The sequence below is a fragment of the Terrapene carolina genome, unplaced genomic scaffold (genome assembly GCF_002925995.2).
Source record: "Terrapene carolina triunguis isolate 2854851 unplaced genomic scaffold, T_m_triunguis-2.0 Scaffold192, whole genome shotgun sequence".
In the NCBI taxonomy this organism is placed as follows: domain Eukaryota; kingdom Metazoa; phylum Chordata; order Testudines; family Emydidae; genus Terrapene; species Terrapene triunguis.
Genome location: NW_020664543.1, coordinates 21,828,485 through 21,845,508, shown reverse-complemented (window position 1 = coordinate 21,845,508; position 17,024 = coordinate 21,828,485). Strand labels below are relative to the sequence as shown.

Here is a 17,024-nt window from a genome sequence, read left to right as displayed (position 1 = left end):
ATTTATAGAGATAATAGGAAATATTGCTATAGATGTTCAGACTCATTCCCAGAAGTTCCATTCACTCAGGGGCAAGTACAAATTAGTAGAAAGCTGACACTGTTGGGAATAAGCAAGGGTAAAACTTTGCAAGATGAAAATACTTCTTGATTCTTTCACTGGTTTTGAACTACTCATTTTTAAAAAATTAAATCATTACTGATTCTACATATTATACAAGAGCTGAGCAAACTCATTCTTACCCACGCAGATCTCCAGGTTGGAGAGATGGTGAGGAATAAGCCTTAAGTATTTTTTCTTATACTTGACAAAATAGTTAAGCCCCCATACTACTCCCGCTGCAGTAAAACTAATTTTGACTTCACATATGCAGAATAAAGTGATGTCACCTACAGTAATTCTGCAAAGATTCACAAACAACGAAAAGCAGAAAAAATGTTTTTAAAATTGGTGATTTTAAAAATTGATTGTCTTCATAAAAGTGGGGGGGAGGGATAGCTCTGTGGTTTGAGCATTGGCCTGCTAAACCCAGGGTTGTGAGTTCAATCCTTGAGGGGGGCCACTTAGGGATCTGGGGCAAAATCAGTACTTGGTCCTGCTAGTGAAGGCAGGGGGCTGGACTTGATGACCTTTCAAGGTCCCTTCCAGTTCTAGGAGATAGGATATCTCCATTAATTAATATAAACCTTCTGTGCCAGGTAAGGTCTGTAATAGGCATTGTGCTATACCAAACTTATTATGACTTGCAGGATGGAAAAAAAGTAGTTTCTGCTTCCTAAAATAACTTTGTAATTTTGTTTTCTTTCCACAATCTTTTGCGATTCCCAAACAAACCAAATTACTTCTAAAATAGAGAGATATCTGTATCTGGAGCAGTAGGAGCCATCAGTAATAGCACCAATAGGAAGTTTTCCCTTACATTCCTTGGCACACACAAGGCTTACAGGCTTGATTCTACCTCTCATACACGAGTCTGAATCAGGAATCTCTCAACTGAAGTCGAGTTATTTGAGTGTAAAACTGATGGGAGAAGAGAATCTGGTCCTAAGAGTCAGAGAAGATTAAACACAACCCAAGATAAATCTTGAAGACATCTCTAAGGATACTTGGCATAGAAACCTGCAGCTGTATATACCCAACAGCTTGCTAAGCCAGGAGTTTTTCCTACTTTTTCATTGCTTGGACTGCACCTTAACAGAGATGCCTGCTCCCCTCCCTTCATCAACTGCATATGCCACCCTGCTTCAGGTGGTGACTGAAAAACATATTCTGACAACTACAGCAATTGCTCATGTGGAAAGGAAAGAGCTGGAAAATGCTGAACATACTTTTAGTATCTTTTAATGCTGTTGAGCAGCTGGAAACATTGAGGACCAAACATCACAATTTGGATCTTGGTGTGCCAAAACTAGGAGCAGGGCTGACTTAGCAGTAGTTGTAACTGCAGAGCACTTTCTAAGGCCTTGTCTTTGCTGCTGAAAAAGGTGTGATTTTTACCTCAGGTTTACTAATGCGCATGAGCAATCCCAAGGGAAAAAAATACAGTGAAATCAAGGCATTTTAGTCAACTAGACAGGTCCATCTGGGGTTGGCCTCACCTAGTGTACCCATGATCAATCTGAAGTGCCTTGTCTCATCATGACTGTATTTTTAAGTCAAGATAGCTCTCATGTACTAGTTACCTTGAGTTAAAGAATGAATCTTTCTTAACAGTAAAGAGAAAGCAACATATGTGAAGGGAATTCACATCAGAGTCACTACATTGCTACAAATCCCTACCTCAGGACTAGTCTGCACCTAAAACTTAGGTCACCCTGGCTCCATCACTCAGATCTGTGAAAAATGTCATGCCCCGTGGGAGGCATAGTTAAGTCAACCTAACCTAGGGTTACCATATTTCAACACTGAAAAAAGAGGACACCCCACAGGGGCCCCGCCCCACCCCAACTCCGCCCCTTCCCCGCTCCCATTCCAACCCCAACCGCGCTGCAAACCGTGAAGCCAGTAGCACTCGGGCAAAAGACGCTCGGGGACCCCGAGTGCGAGTGGCTGCAGCAAAACTAACAACTCCCCCGATCTGCGGGGGCACAGAGGTGGCTGGCGGCATCCGAGTGCGCAGCTGCCTCCTCCCTGGGCTCCGGCTGCTGCTGCGCTGGGGAAGTTGCTTCGGCCCCAGCGCGCGGTGGAGAGCGGCGGGAGCTGGGAAAGTTGGAGCCCGGGGAGGAGGCGGCTGCGTGCTTGGATGCCGCCCGCTGCCTCTGTGCCTCGGCAGATCGTGGGAGTTGTAAGTTTTGCTGCAGCCACTCGCACTCGGAGTCCCCTTACCATGCCTCCCTATTTTCTCCGACATGTTCGGCTTTTTGGAAATTCCTCCCGGACGGGGATTTGAGGACCAAAAAGCCGGACATGTCCGGGAAAATCCGGATGTATGGTAACCCCTAACCCCCCCTGTAATGCAGACAGGCCAATGGAAGAATTCTTCCCTTGACCTAGCTGCTGCCTTTCGAGAGGATTTACTACCTTGCTGCAGCAAGTGTCTACACTGGGTGCTGCAGGGTTTGCAGTGGAGATGCGTGGTGCCGGGCTGACAGCACTGCAGCTCCCTGGCACATGGCACCTCTCCCCAGCACCAGGCCCTCCCAACCATGCAGTTACCCGGGGCGACGCGCCGTGGGGAAACCGCCCGGCTCCGATCCCCTAACACGGGGGTGGGGGCTGCTCTGGGGACCTTCCAGCCGACAGGCGCCGGCCCGGCCACGCCACAAAGAGCTGGGGGGGCGGGGCAGGGAGCCTGGAGAGGCTGGTGATGGGGAGAGGACGGCCTTGCAGCGCCCCAGCGCCAGGGTAGGCCCTGAGGAGCCGCTGGGCCTACACGGGGTCCTGCCGAGAGCCCGCGCCCCGCCAGGGCAACCAGCCGCTCTCGTCTCCGCGCCCAGGGGCTGTCACTCACGCATTGTTCATGCGCCCACCTGGCGCGGTGTGATGACGCCACGCGACGGGCGGGGCTCACGTGAGGGATTGGCCCCTGGCGGTGACGTGGCGGGAGGCGGAAGTGAGGCGGCTCCAACGATGCTACGGCAGGTGAGGAGGGTCCCGGGGAGCCCGGGGTTAGTGGGTTTGCCCCGCGGTCTCTGCTGGCAATGGCCTGGCGCGGGGAGGGCCAAAGGGTCAGAGGCCAAGGGTCAGGGGTCGGTGATTGAAGAGGTAGGAGGAGGGTTCATGGCTCAGAGGCCACCACGGGAGGATGAGCAGAGCTGGCGGTGCCGCCGTCGGGGCGGAAGGGGGTTCAGGGCAGGCGGCGAGCTGGGATCGGAGGGCAGGGCTCAGTGTGGAAGGGGGTTCAGGGCAGGTAGAGAGCTGGGATCGAAGGGCAGGGGTCAGGATGGAAGGGGGTTCAGGGCAGGCAGAGAGCTGGGGTCGGAGGGCAGGGGGTTCAGGGTAGGCGGCGAGCTGGGGTCGGAGGGCAGGGGTCAGGATGGAAGGGGGTTCAGGGCAGGCAGAGAGCTGGGGTCGGAGGGCAGGGGGTTCAGGGTAGGCGGCGAGCTGGGGTCGGAGGGCAGGGGGTTCAGGGTAGGCGGCGAGCTGGGGTCGGAGGGCAGGGGTCAGGGTGGAAGGGGGTTCAGGGTAGGCGGCAAGCTGGGGTCGGAGGGCAGGGGGTTCAGGGTAGGCGGTGAGCTGGGGTCGGAGGGCAGGGGTCAGGGTGGAAGGGGGTTCAGGGCTGGCGGTTAGCTGAGGTCAGAGGGCCAGGGTCCAGATGGAAGGGATTCTGGGCAGATGGTGATCGGGTCAGAGCAGTTATTTCAGGGCGTGGGAGCATAGCAAAAGAATTACTAGGAGACGGGGGGGGGGGGGGCAGGTTAAGATATGAATACCAGGGATCTACCGCTGCTTGGAGGTAGGGGGCTTGTGAGGAGCCCTTTTTTTAAAACAATGCTTTAGCTGAAACACTTTTAAAACACCAAAATATTTTTACTAAAAATAAGCAATAATTGACCTGAAAATAAACGCACATGGAGAAACACTAGTAACCGGAAATCTTAACTCAGGGATCGGCAACCTTTGGCCTGCGGCCTGCCAGGGCAAGCTCCCTGCTGGGCTGGGCCAGTTTGTTTACCTGCTGCGTCTGCAGGTTCGGCCGATCGCAGCTCCCACTGGCCGCGGTTCCCCGTTCCCGGCCGATGGGGACTGTGGGATGCGGCGCGGGCCAAAGGATGTGCTGGCTGCCGCTTCCCGCCGCTTCCTGCAGCCCCCATTGGCCTGGAGAGGCAAACCGCAACCAGCGGGAGCTGCGATTGGCCGAACCTGCGGACGCGGCAGGTAAACAAACTGGCCCGCCAGGGAGCTTACCCTGGCAGGCCACGTGCCAAAGATTGCCGATCCCTGTCTTAACTAAACCATTTGCCAATTACTGCTTAATTAGGATTTATATTGTGGTAGCATCAGTAGGCCCTATTCAGGGATCTGGATTTCATTGAGCCAAGTAAATGCAAAGAACAAAGACATGAATGCGTTTCTTTATTAAACCTCTTGCAATCTTCAATAATCAGTTATTTAACAGAACTATAGAAACTCTTATAGGAAAGGTGTCTTAACAGTGATGTGATATATTTGTAGATGCCAAGGAATTATGCCAAATTTTGAAAATGACACACACAAAAAATGACCAGATTATGTTTTTTTTATCCTGCAAATGCTTAAACTCATGCTTAACTTTAAGCATGTGAGTAGTCCCTGGGACTACTCATATACTTAATCAGTTGTTTGATTGTTTGCAAAATCAGGGCTGACATGTGCCATTGTATTGTGTAGTGTTCATCAAATAATTTAAAAAAAAAAAAAACATCCGGGATCAGACATTCAGGGACATGAACTTACAAGCATAACTCAAGTTTAATATAAATTCATAAAGCCAATGCAGACAGATACATGGAACTTTGAAAAAAGCTCAGTTGTGCGAATGCCTGAGATCTCTCAATAAAGACTAATTTGTAACACTGCATTACATCAACACTGAATTTGACCCATGACCTGTGTATTGAGCTGCGGTAGGTCCACTGTGCCGAGTGGTAAGAGTCGTAAAAACAGTTAGGGCAAATTTGAGCAGATTCCTGAATTGAATGGGAAGCCAGAAGGATTTTGAAGAATGCATGATGTGATTTTCTTTGTATGCGTAGCAACGCTGCAGCATTCTGCATGCGAGTGACTCCGAAGATCTTGGACTTGGGCAGGCCTTACAGAAAGGATCTGCTGTACAGTGAAGGCAGGAGAAGATCCTCTATCTTAGTTTTGTAAACTCTGTGATAAAGATGTGCCAGAAGTTTTTTTTAAAATGCTACCCTGTCACACAAATGCCTGATTTAGTGTTAATGGTAGTTAAGTGTGCCCATTGAAAGGAAAATTTACCTCACTGGAGATATCTGAGGGCTTGTCTACACATAAAATTTGTACTGATTTAACTATATCTGTGTAGTTTAAGCGATACAACCCACTTAATGTGAATGCAGTTATACTGGTATAAAGGTGTTTACATCAGTATAGCTTATTCTCACATGGAAAGGAGAATAAGCTATATCAGCGAAGGCCCCTTTATACTGGCATAACTGTCCACACTAGGGGTTGTACCCTTATAACTATTTTGGTAAAAAAAATCACACTCTTTACTGAAATAGTTATACCAATGCAAAAAGTATGTGTAAATCAGATTTTAGACAAGTAACTTCCAACTTCTGAGAAATAGACAGCCCCTAATTTCACCATTTCTGTCCTTTGTGGAACCCTAATATAACATGGACAAGCCAAGGTTTATGCCTCTGAAAATAAACAAGAAGTCCAGAAATGCTCAAAAGGACTGAGGCTGTGTGCATAAAGGACTTATATTAAGACCTGAGATTACCCTGCTGTTTGCAAAAGGGCCCTTTGGATTCAAAGCATGTGTTTAAGGTGGTCTTCACGTGATGCAAGATGAAGGAGACAGTGTTTAAACAGTTTGGGGTGTATGTGTAATTTCTGTTGCATTTGGTTAATTTCCAAGTTCTTTGACCTTAAGGCCACATCAGAATAATTCTGGATAATCAAAACCATCCCCTTTTTGCATCTGAAAATACTGTATCAATTACTTCTCTTGTAACATTTCGTATCTGTCTGCCACTTTAGGACAGTAATGATGACACTGAAGATGTGTCACTGTTTGACGCAGATGAAGAAGTATCCACGAGATCAAAAAAGTCAAAGATAAGGTCTGTGATCAGTAGAAATTGTTCCTTCATGGGTTCCACCCAGAAATGTGGCAGAGGCAGGACTGGTGTGTTTGTTCTTGTCTACTTATTGGTGCAAGAGCAGTGAGTTTCTCTCTTAGAAGTGAATGTCATGTTTTAAAGAAATGTTTCCTGGCAAATGGGGAGCGTAGGAGGCTTACTCATGAATTGCTGAAGAATTTAATCTTCCATTAAAAAAAGTCCACGTCTTTATGGTTGCGATGGTCCCTATGTTGTCTGTGTGCAGACTCAGGAAGACAGTCTGAAACAATAAGAGGTGTGAACTGGCCAAAATCCTGGCTCCAGTGCACTGCGTCTTGTGTAATAGGGAGTTTTTCAGGACATAGAGGGAGGAATCCTTCTTTCTAGGCCACTCCATGAGCCTTTCTCCAGTCTCATGTCTGGAATAGCCTCTGTTCTGTTACCCTTCTTCCCCTTGCATGCCATATCATAGTGGCTGATCCAGCAGCCTCACTCCTGCTTTACCCCCAAATGCGCTGTACAGCCATACGCAGGGAGCTCCTGTAGAGTAAAGCCTCTTTGAAATGGAAATGCACCAGAGCAGACCGAGAAAAGAGCAGCATTTCCCTATAGAGAGGTGTGTTCTGGTTCTGTTCAACTCAATAGAGTGTTTGTCTTAATGTTACCACTCAAAAACTGCTACATATTGAGTACTTCTGGGGGGCTTCACCTGCTCCCTTCTTCTCTCCCACCTCAAATCCTGCATGCACTTTGAACAATGGCCACAGGCAGGATAAGTCTGTGGAGTTATCTCCTAGAGCAGTGGTTCTCCACTGGGGGGGCTGCGGAGGGCAGGTTTCAGGAGGTCCACCAAGCATGGCCAGTGTTAGACTTGCTAGGGTCCAGGGCAGAAGGCCAAAGCCCAGCTGCCCAGGTCTGCAGTCTGGGGCTCCGAGCCCCATCACCCGGGGCTGAAGCCAAAGTCTGAGCAACTTAGCTTTGTGGTCTCCCCTGTGGTGTGGGGTCCCGGGCAATTGCCCTGCTTGCTACCCCTTAATGCCGGCCCTGGCTTTTATATGCAGAAAAACAGTTGTGGCACAGCTGGGCCATGGAGTTTTGATAGCATGTTGGGAGGGGCCTCAGAAAGAAAAAGGTTGAGAACCTCTAACCTAGAGGACTTTGTTATGCTATATAGAATGATGTGTACTAGCGCTGTGATGCTCATCTTTGCCACTGTTGTCAGCATGCTTTGCAAATCGGCCTCATTTAAAGGAGTTTGCCCTCCTAGGCTGTGCAGATGAAAAAAATCCTCTTCTGCCTTGAGAGAACATGTCATTTCTTTACCAAGTGGCTTCAGTCTTGTTTCAGAGACATATGACTGAATTGTATTTCTGATGTATTGTTTACAGGCACCCAGTGGCATCATTTTTCCACTTGTTCTTCCGAGTCAGTGCAATAGTTGTCTATCTTCTCTGTGAACTGATCAGCAGCAGCTTTATTGCCTGCATGGTGTCAATTATCCTGCTCCTGTCGTGTGACTTTTGGGCAGTAAAGGTAAGTCCCCTTTTATCACTTTAAAATATTCTTTCAAGAGAGCAATAGGCCAGGTCAAACTGTCTGAATATGTTTGGCTTTGTTCAAAAATAAAGTCAACTCTTTTAGATCCTGCAAGTTATGAAACATTACAGTTTCTTTAAGAACTTTAGAAATTCTGGGAATCTCTTAATCTCAAATTATGTCTCTCTCTCATTTATTTTGGAGGGGTGGATGGGGTGGGGGTTAATCTCAGACTTCCCTTTGATTCACGTAATGCAGTATAGGCTTCATAAACAGAAATGATGAGGTCTCCTTCAGATTCAAGACTTGCCAGAAAACTCCAACCCACATTTTTTCTTAATATTGAAATTAATTGTTGTTGGGCTGAAGATGCTAGAAAATACATTGGCATGGCCACGAGAGATCCTAAACAATGCCTACTTGCATTATACTTGACTCTGCTTATTGAGATCACCAAATTCAAGAATAAAGTACTACCCCAATACTGTTAGGAACTTGGCTTTCCACTCCATTACCCTCTAATGAAGACACCTTGCTTTACTGCACTAGCATTTGACAAGGCATTCTCAGTTCCCACCTCAAGAGAAGCTACCAGGCTGTTGCTGTGGCTTGCCCTGGAATATCATGTTAATTATTATTACTAACGCACACCTAATACAAATTCATTATTGGGCTTTAAAACAGGAGTGCACAGTTCTGCTGCTTGGTGGTACTAATAAACTGCTTTCTCTTTAAAGCTGCTTCTGCTTGTCACTCTTAGCAGAGTTATGTATATGGTGACTTTGTAGCCTAGCCCGTCAGACTGATGAGTTACCTTATTACTGGAAGTGTTAATATTGAAACAACAGGATCTTCCCCAACAGCATGCCCCAATTGAGCTCTGCTAATGCCTTGGACAGAGTAAGGATACCGAGAAGCTATCTTTGGAGCCCAGTTAGAATACCTAGTGCAAGCCTACAGCACATGGCATTACACATAAACTTTACATTAAAAGAACGTTAAGATTACGGTGTCAAGCACTCTCAGAAATTAGGAGATGCTAGAGTTAAGGTTGCCTGTGCAATCTTAGTTTATCCCCTTGTACAGTACAGTATGTGTGAATTATGATACAGTCTTAAATTACAAGATCACATGCTATTTGTGATCCTAAATCTTCATTCCAGGCTCTTTGTCCCAGTCTTTCCCATCCCCAGTCCACTTCCGAGGCTACTTGTCCCAAACTTCCCCACTCATCCCACTGATATCCAGCCAGCCCCAGTCTTCCCACCCTGAGGCAGACTACTGACTTGGAAGATTTCAGTTCAAACAGTGACAGCTGATGACTTTTTTGACAGATGAGGCCCATATCACAAAGTCTTACAAATTCCAGTGTATGTCCTCCTCCTTGTCTTATAATGGGAACTGTTAGGCAGCCATAAATATAAGCCATGCCGATAACTACCAGCATCACCTATAATACAGTTTAAGGAATATGGTCTGGTAGCAACTGATATAATAAGTGGTGGCATTGGTTGTTGAGGTTGCCATAGCAATTGAAGACATTAGGAGTTTAGAAGACATGGGAAGAATTGGTTTTGAATGTTCATTCTGGTATTTCATGGGCAAGATACAGGAAGGATTTCTTTGGTTGGCGGTATAGGGCTAAAATCTCTCTGAACCCCATTTCCTCCTGTATTTAACCCTCTCCAGAATGTTACGGGTCGGCTGATGGTCGGCCTTCGCTGGTGGAACCAGGTGGATGATGATGGCAAGAGTCACTGGGTGTTTGAAGCCAGGAAGGTAAATGTTTAATGTTTGTGTTTTAACTGCTGCAGTTTGGTAAAAATCTCCATGTACCGAGGAGTGACACTTGTGAGAGGTGGATTTTGTGAGGTGGACATTTGGCACTAGTCACAGGCTGAAAGCACCAGTTTGTTTCATACAGGCTAGTGCATGGCCATCAAATGTTGTTAACCCTCAGCCACTCTCTGAATGGTTCTCAGTCACTATCCTGTCCTGATATGATATGGAGCCAGTGACCTAGAGGCTCTGTATGTCCTTTGGTGTAAATGTGAAACGGGTCATCGTGGATAGCTAGAGTCCAGCCATGCCCCCAGCTTTCATTTGTGGGATCCCAAGAGCAGAGACCATTTCACTGTGTGAAGTCAATGTAAGACTTCTGATATTAAATATTTTAACTCTCATAATGTTTCATCAGTCCCTTGCCTTTGTTTTCCAGAAGTTGGGAATGGGTGACAGGGGATGGATCACTTGATGATTACCTATACTGGTCATTCCCTCTGGGGCACCTGGCATTGGTCACTGTCAGAAGATAGGATACTGGGCTAGATGGACCTTTTTCATCTGACCCAGTGTGGCCATTATGTTCTTAAAAGATCTGTCTGTTAATCTTAAATGTTTATATGGCCGCGATCACCATAGTGTCTGAGCACCTCACCATCTTCAATGTATTTATTGTCACAACTCCCTGGTGGGGCAGGGAAGGCTGTTATCCCCATTGTACAGATGGGGATCTGAGGCCCAGAGAGACTAAGTGACTTGCCCAAGGACACACAGGAATTCTGTGGTTGAGCAGGAATTTGAACCCAGGTCTTTCAAATCCTAGACTAACACCTTAACCACTGGACCACCCTTTCTCCAGATCAAACTAGTTTAGAGAAACTAGAGCAGAGGAAAAGAAATAGAATACTTGCAGTTCAGTTGAGTTGTCTGAACCTCCTAAAGCTATATTAGGTTAATATTGTCTTGGGGGAAAATATATAAATAGGGAATGGATGCTTGCTTGAGAGCTTGTGCTCTCAGGCTCGATTCTTTCCACATCTGGTGGACATGACCTCAGGCTTAGTAATACTAGGAACTAGTATGAAAACATATAAACATAGTAAGTTTGTATGAATTAGCACTGTCCCCTTTGTTTGTACTACTCTACATTGGCCTGCTTACCAAGGGTATAAGGATTTAATTTTGCATCTATTGGGAACAGCTAGACATAGTTGACTATACAGTGCTTTGAAATATACCAAGGGCTCTGCAGTATGTCTTGGCCTGTCTCGTGCTGTATAATTATACAGTGCAATACACTACAAGGGACTTTTTAATAAGCAAGTGCTAAGTGTTAATAAAGATGCGGCAGTCCAGTTAGCTGATGATTGTTTTGAGGGGAAGTTTTGCTGGCTATGGCAACACCAGCTTCCTAACAGTAATAAGATGTATCACTAGTTCCCTTCTCCCCTCCTCCCCCCCTTGGTTTGTGATAGAGACACTGTACACTAGGGCATGTGATGATGGGCCACTGATACGCTCTTCTGGTGATTGATGTTATCAGGAACTTGGGGTGTTATGTTAATAGTTCAAAAATGTCCCTTATCCAGTCCCTAAAAATAGCAAAGGGCGTATTCCACACTTTTCATTTCAGCCAGAAAACTGACAGGAAAAGTCCTTTTTAAAAAAAATGCCATGTTTCCACAGCACCAAGAGGGCTAGAAAGCTTCCCACGTGCTTTAGGAGTGCATCTTAGCAGTCACTTGTGCGCTGCAGCATGGATTCAAACACTTGTGGGATGTTGGTTCTGGGTCGTTTTTAATGATACTGTGAGCTGTACAAGGAAACAGACTGCTCAGTTTCTACTTCCTTCCATTTCCAGGCATCGGCTCAAGGGAAAAAAGTTTCATCTGAAGCAGAGTCCCGAATCTTCTGGTTAGGACTAGTTACCTGTCCTATCATCTGGGTGATATTTGCCTTCAGTGCCCTGTTCTCATTCAAAGTGAAATGGCTGGTGAGTTTAGCACCTCAATCCTATAGTGACTGGGTGCATTAAATACCTGGACAGATTTGTCACCTCTGACTTTAGAGAACTGGACAATAAACCCCTGTTCCTTGTGTCTTTTCTCCTCTGTCACAGGCAGTGGTTACAATGGGAGTGGTGCTACAGGGGGCCAACCTGTATGGTTATATCAAGTGTAAAGTGGGCAGAAGAACAAATTTAACCAGCATGGCTACCTCCTATCTTGGAAGACAGTTCTTGCGGCAGGTGAGGATCCCACAGGTTACTGAGTGAAGCCTAAATGTTCCTTCTCAGCATGTGTTTAAATAGGGCACATGGGACACTGAGACTTGGCTCATTAACCAAGTTACTTTGGAGCAGTCTTCTTTAGCCCAGTAGCTTTCAGCTGGCAGTGCCATAGCAAGACCAAGCTAACTGGGCTGAGTTTTATCGTCTTTATTGCTGCATGTAGAAAAGCTTGTACCGTTCAATAATTTTAGGTTGGTTTTACAATTTGCTGGGCAGTGTAAAAAGTGGTGGTTTCATTGCAAATCTCTTGCTGCAGGAGTGGGGAGGAAGGCTGTTTCTCACATACCATATCTGTGTTTCTGTCCACAAACTTCCTCCCCTGCCTGGGCCTAAAGAGAGTATGGGGTGAGGGGTGGAAGAACTCCTTATTAGGAGTTCCCCAGCATGGGTATTAGTACTTTGCCCTCTTCGCAGCTTGACGTCCTGATGAATTAGCGTGATACTCTGTGGTATACTTGGGACTAAGTTCCATCTGTAGCACACCATTGTCAACAATCTACCCCCTCACCTGGGGTTGACTAGCTGCATCAAGGTAAAAACTACCTGTGCCTTATCTTCACTAGGATTTTACATTGAAATAGTTGACTCAGTATAAAAACACACCTCATTTTGCAGTGAAGACATTAGCCTAACTCAGTTTTTTGGCTCAAATTTAGTCAACCTCTTTGATTTGTCAAGGGTTTCCTATCCAAGAAGGCACAGGCCATCTTTCTGAAGCATTTGCCCTAGGAGTCCAGCTGTGGCTAGCTTAGTTCTGAAGTAATGCCCCTTTTCTTTCTTCCGCAGACTGTGGTTAAAGATGACCAAGCCGAATCCTGAAGACTGATCCAAAATTGGATTGGATTTATACTGGTGAACAACAGTAAATGTTTTCTGACCATGAGTTTAGGAGCTACATAAACTGTGTGTGGATTTTTTTTTTAAATTAAATCTTGTAAGACTTCAGGTCAACTCTCATAGCAAATTACTCTCAGTTTTTCTGCAACAGTTTGCATTTCAGAGCTCTTCTAATAGTTTGTTTGGTTAAGGCACTTGAGTTAATTCACCTGATCTTTTAATTAAAAGAAAATCATTGATCTGGAGCCTAAATGGGAACTAAACAGTCCGGGGTGAAGTAAGAGATAAAACTACTGGGCATCCTTCCTCATAATTTGTCAGTGTGAAAAATGTAAATGAGGCAGGTTTTATATCATTCAAGAACTCCCCCGTCCCTCCAGCAGTTGCATCAAATAGAAATTCACCCTGCAGAATTACTACCTGCAGAAGTAATTCTGCTGTTGGAGGTAATTGCTGTCTAAATCCCACTCTTATTCTGTACATTGAAAGTAGCTAGAAGATGACCTGTTAGCAGATGTTGGTCCTGAACCTGTTCCCATTGAATTCAATGGGACTTCTGTCATTGGCTTGGGTGGGATCTTAAAGTGACATCTAAGCAGCTCAGTTACTTTACTTATGAATGATACTTCGATCTTCTGGACAGCCCAATTACCACCTGACTGAGAGGTTATGCTGCAGCTTTGATTCCACCTTGCTCAATTTATATAAGTTTTGCTTCCCAAATAAGGCAGGAGCTAGGATGGTGTGGAACTAAACCCTTAGTTTAGAGCATGAGAATGGGCAGTGGGTTTCAGGGGAAGCCGTGCAAAATACTAGCAGCAAAGTGAAGCTGTGAGTGGTTGTTGCCTGGCCATCACTAATAAAACAAAGTACTTCATGCTGCCTTAACAGACCATGATACATCTACACTGTGCCCAAGGCGGTATCTGAGGCTCCCTGGGATAGATGGGGGGTGGTGATGCCTGATAAGTGCATCAGTAAGTTTGCCACTGCAGAAAATGGTGTATTGCAGACCTGCATTGACTGCCAGTCTGTCTGCAAAGGATGGCACTGCTGTTATTGGAGATAACTGACCGCTGATTCTCCCCCACTGGTACTATATATATAACACTACATGCATATGTGACCCCTGTATTCCACACACATAGAGAAATGCTCAGGCTCACTTGCTAGTAAAGTGCAGCTGAACATTATTAGTAGTTGAAAACAGCCCTCACTAAAAATTCAGGGTATGATTCCAAACTTTTAACTGGCCACTTTCCTCTCACTCACTGTTTTGCTGGCAGGGTGGATTCATGCAATCTGAATAATTCATATTCTGGAGCTGTCTAAGAAACCTAATGCTTGAATGCCAATTTGGCAGAAAGGTTTACATTACACTAATCCATGCTGTAATGCTCCTCAAGTTGTGCCCGCCAACAAATTCACTGGGGTTGGTAAGAAATCTGCATCTGCTGTGTGCTCGTGGACTTTTGGGTTATGTTGTTCAGTTAGATGGAGGAAGGTGACGTGTTTTGCTTGAAAAGCGGCGTCGAGAGGGGACCAATTCTCCCTTATCCTGTAACTCAGTTGAAGGGGGATTGGTCTTTTACATCAGAGGGGAGAATATAACCGTGGATGGGTATTTTTAATTTAAAAGCATAGTCTTTTTTTTTGGATCTAAATCGTGGGATTGCATTAACAATGTTTTTCTTCCTATACTAAAGCAATATATTGAAATTGTAAAATCTCTTCAAACTCCAGCGTTGTACATTTGTTAAACTCTTTGGACTAATATCTTTTTGTAAATAAATATTTATAAAGTCTTGAAATTAAATAATGCTTTGTCTACCAGATCGGGTGCCCTTACTAGAAACTGATGACACTGGATCAACAGGCAATGGAATAACAACACAGCTTAACAAGGATTGCTTGTTGAGTCACATGTTCTTAACAAGGGCAGCTATAGGTCCTTCCATCTGAGGAACTCAAATTGCTTTGCTTACATTAGTGCACACCACACCCGCCTGAGGTAGGTATTGCTGTTCCCATGGTACAGATGTGGAAACTGATGTGCCCCATGGCAACTCAGCAAATCATGGCAGAGCAGAGGTTAACATTTGGGTGTTTCTAGCTCTGTGCTTCATCCACCACACCACTCTAAAATATATTTGAGTGCAAAGAAACCGATGGATGGACACAGGAAAGAATAACAGTGACAAAACTGATCTTTGCAAAGCAGTGAGTAACAATAAGAAAAATCCCACTCTAGAGTGGGTAATAGGGTTCAGTGGGGAGAAGTTGAAGAGAGAAACCAATTTGTCCATTGAATCACTTGTAAGTCCCCTCCTCTCAGCTGCAGCCATTCTACCATGAGCTATGCTGAGTGAAAGGAATAAGTATTGTCTAGTGGTAAACAAATACAAAATATAGCCCTCCTCTTTAGTGAGGTTTGGACTACTGTGAGTCCATAGAGAGAGAGATGCATGAAGACGTAGGTTGGCTGGATAGTACTTTTACAAGGCACATTATTGCACTAAAGAGATAATGCTGGCGTGTTTTGTTCTGGGGTGGTTTTATTTTTTAACAAAAATAGTGATATGAAATCAATTGTTTTATTGCACATAATACAGTCAAACAGGAACATAGATAAGATATGCAACTGAATGTACCAGCCCAGCTTTTTCACCCATACGAGCCAGTACCCTGTAGTTGATCCGAATGGTTCTACAGTCTGTGGAGTAATGAAAACAAATACAAAAATCACTCCCTGAGGCCCAGTATCTACCACACAATAACACAGGCTATACAATTAAATTACCCGGTCTGCAGCTAGGGCTGGGTGAGGTAACTTCTGGGGAGAGCACCACACCTTGTGGGCTGCAGAAGAGATCTCTACACTGGCCATGAAGAGGATGGTATCACAGCCTTAAATGAAGTGAGTTCAGCCACCCTGATGACTAACCAGGTGCACCCTGTTGGGGCCTGATGAGGGGGTGGGGTGCCACCTGCTTGGGAGTATAAATAGGGAGGAGACAGCAGGCCTAAGTCAGTTTGGAGGGGATGAGAAGAGGAAAAAACTACCTGCGAGTCCTTCAGGAAGAGGGCAGGCCCAAGGTGAGCAGGAATAAACTGCCTAGCTGTGAGGAGTAGCCAAACCCATCAGGAAGAAGGTAGGCCTAGGAAGGGAAGAACTGTGGCTAGCTGCAAGAAGCAGCATAAAACCTCTGCATGGAAGTAGGCCTGGGGAGGGCAGAGATATGCATGTAAGCTAACCATGAGCCCTCAGAGGGGGCAGGAAAAAATCTCTTCTTTCCAAGAAAGGGCAAAGGCTGAAGAACCTGGTATAATAGGTTTGGCTGAGAAAACTAAATAACTCCCCAGCAAAAGAGTTACTTGACTCATACAAAAGTGCCTATGCACTAATTATTAAGGGATGCTGGGGTGTGGTCCTGGTGAAGTATGGGGGGGGTCCATACCTGGGCCACTAGGTGTCATACCAGGATGACCACAGGTATCCACAGATGTTGTCTAATTTTGGGGTGGGGTAGTACTAGCTTTGCAGTTTGATCTTGTGGTTCAGGAGCCCAGTTAGCAATCAGCATTACCCAAAAGAGCCACAGGAGTCTGAATTCATTGTTTTAGTTACTATTTTTATAAATAAACATATTATCACAGCAAAATGACTGGACAAGTACTCTAGAATTGGTTAATAACATAGTAAAAGCCTTCTGATTGGTTAATAACATGGGTTAATAATTGTCAGTGTTTTAATATCATGAGCTGCAAAGAGATGCAGGACACTGTGAAGAGTCACTTGCAGCTCCTGGGTCTGAGTGTCACTGTTATGGAGGGTAGTGGGGCAGCAGGAGCTGTTAAACAAGCCTATTGGCTAGACTGGACAGAAAGGTGGCACTGGAGCTCTGTGCCCTCATGGTTTGGGGGTGGGAGAGCAATGACATCTATATCCTCAATTCCCATGGAGATGCCTGTTCAAAGGTGCTAGGTTGTAGGGGGTGTTGAATGCTCCTTGCACCTGCTAGGGCTGCTAGAACCTGATTCCCTGCTGCATCACTCTGGCCTTATACTGGTGCAGCTTAATCAGTGGAGTAAGGAGATGGAAAACCCGGCCTGAGAGTTGGAGTTCACCAGGACTGAATTTGATCCTTACTATGCATATCACTTCTCAGATGATTAAGTAAAAGAGGCTGCCTCCGCTGTTGCCAGTTTTACATGAGTGTAACATCAGTGACTTAGAGTTGTTCCTATCTCATACCTGTGTAAGGGAAAGAATGTTGCTATCTCATGCTGATTTCTTGAAGCCGCAGCTCCTGGAGTCATGTGATATGTGAGAATCTCAGCTT

General features: G+C 45.5%; 1 protein-coding gene across 1 annotated transcript; it reads left to right on the top strand.

Annotated features, from left to right (window-relative positions):
• Positions 1–3,025: 3,025 nt before the first annotated feature.
• On the top strand, positions 3,026–14,479 carry LOC112119060 (Golgi apparatus membrane protein TVP23 homolog B-like). The gene is made up of 7 exons (XM_026654546.2): positions 3,026–3,081; positions 6,154–6,236; positions 7,625–7,769; positions 9,462–9,551; positions 11,416–11,547; positions 11,674–11,802; positions 12,631–14,479. The coding sequence occupies exons 1-7, from the start codon at positions 3,070–3,072 to the stop codon at positions 12,661–12,663; spliced, it is 624 nt and encodes a 207-aa protein (XP_026510331.1). The 5' UTR covers positions 3,026–3,069; the 3' UTR covers positions 12,664–14,479.
• Positions 14,480–17,024: the final 2,545 nt, after the last annotated feature.

What these genes read in the sequence shown, in the direction of transcription:
- LOC112119060 (XM_026654546.2), top strand. An exon ending in GGGTGTTTGAAGCCAGGAAG is followed by an intron (nt 9,552 to 11,415) that starts GTAAATGTTTAA and finishes TTCCATTTCCAG; the next exon opens with GCATCGGCTCAAGGGAAAAA. An exon ending in GAAGACAGTTCTTGCGGCAG is followed by an intron (nt 11,803 to 12,630) that starts GTGAGGATCCCA and finishes TTTCTTCCGCAG; the next exon opens with ACTGTGGTTAAAGATGACCA.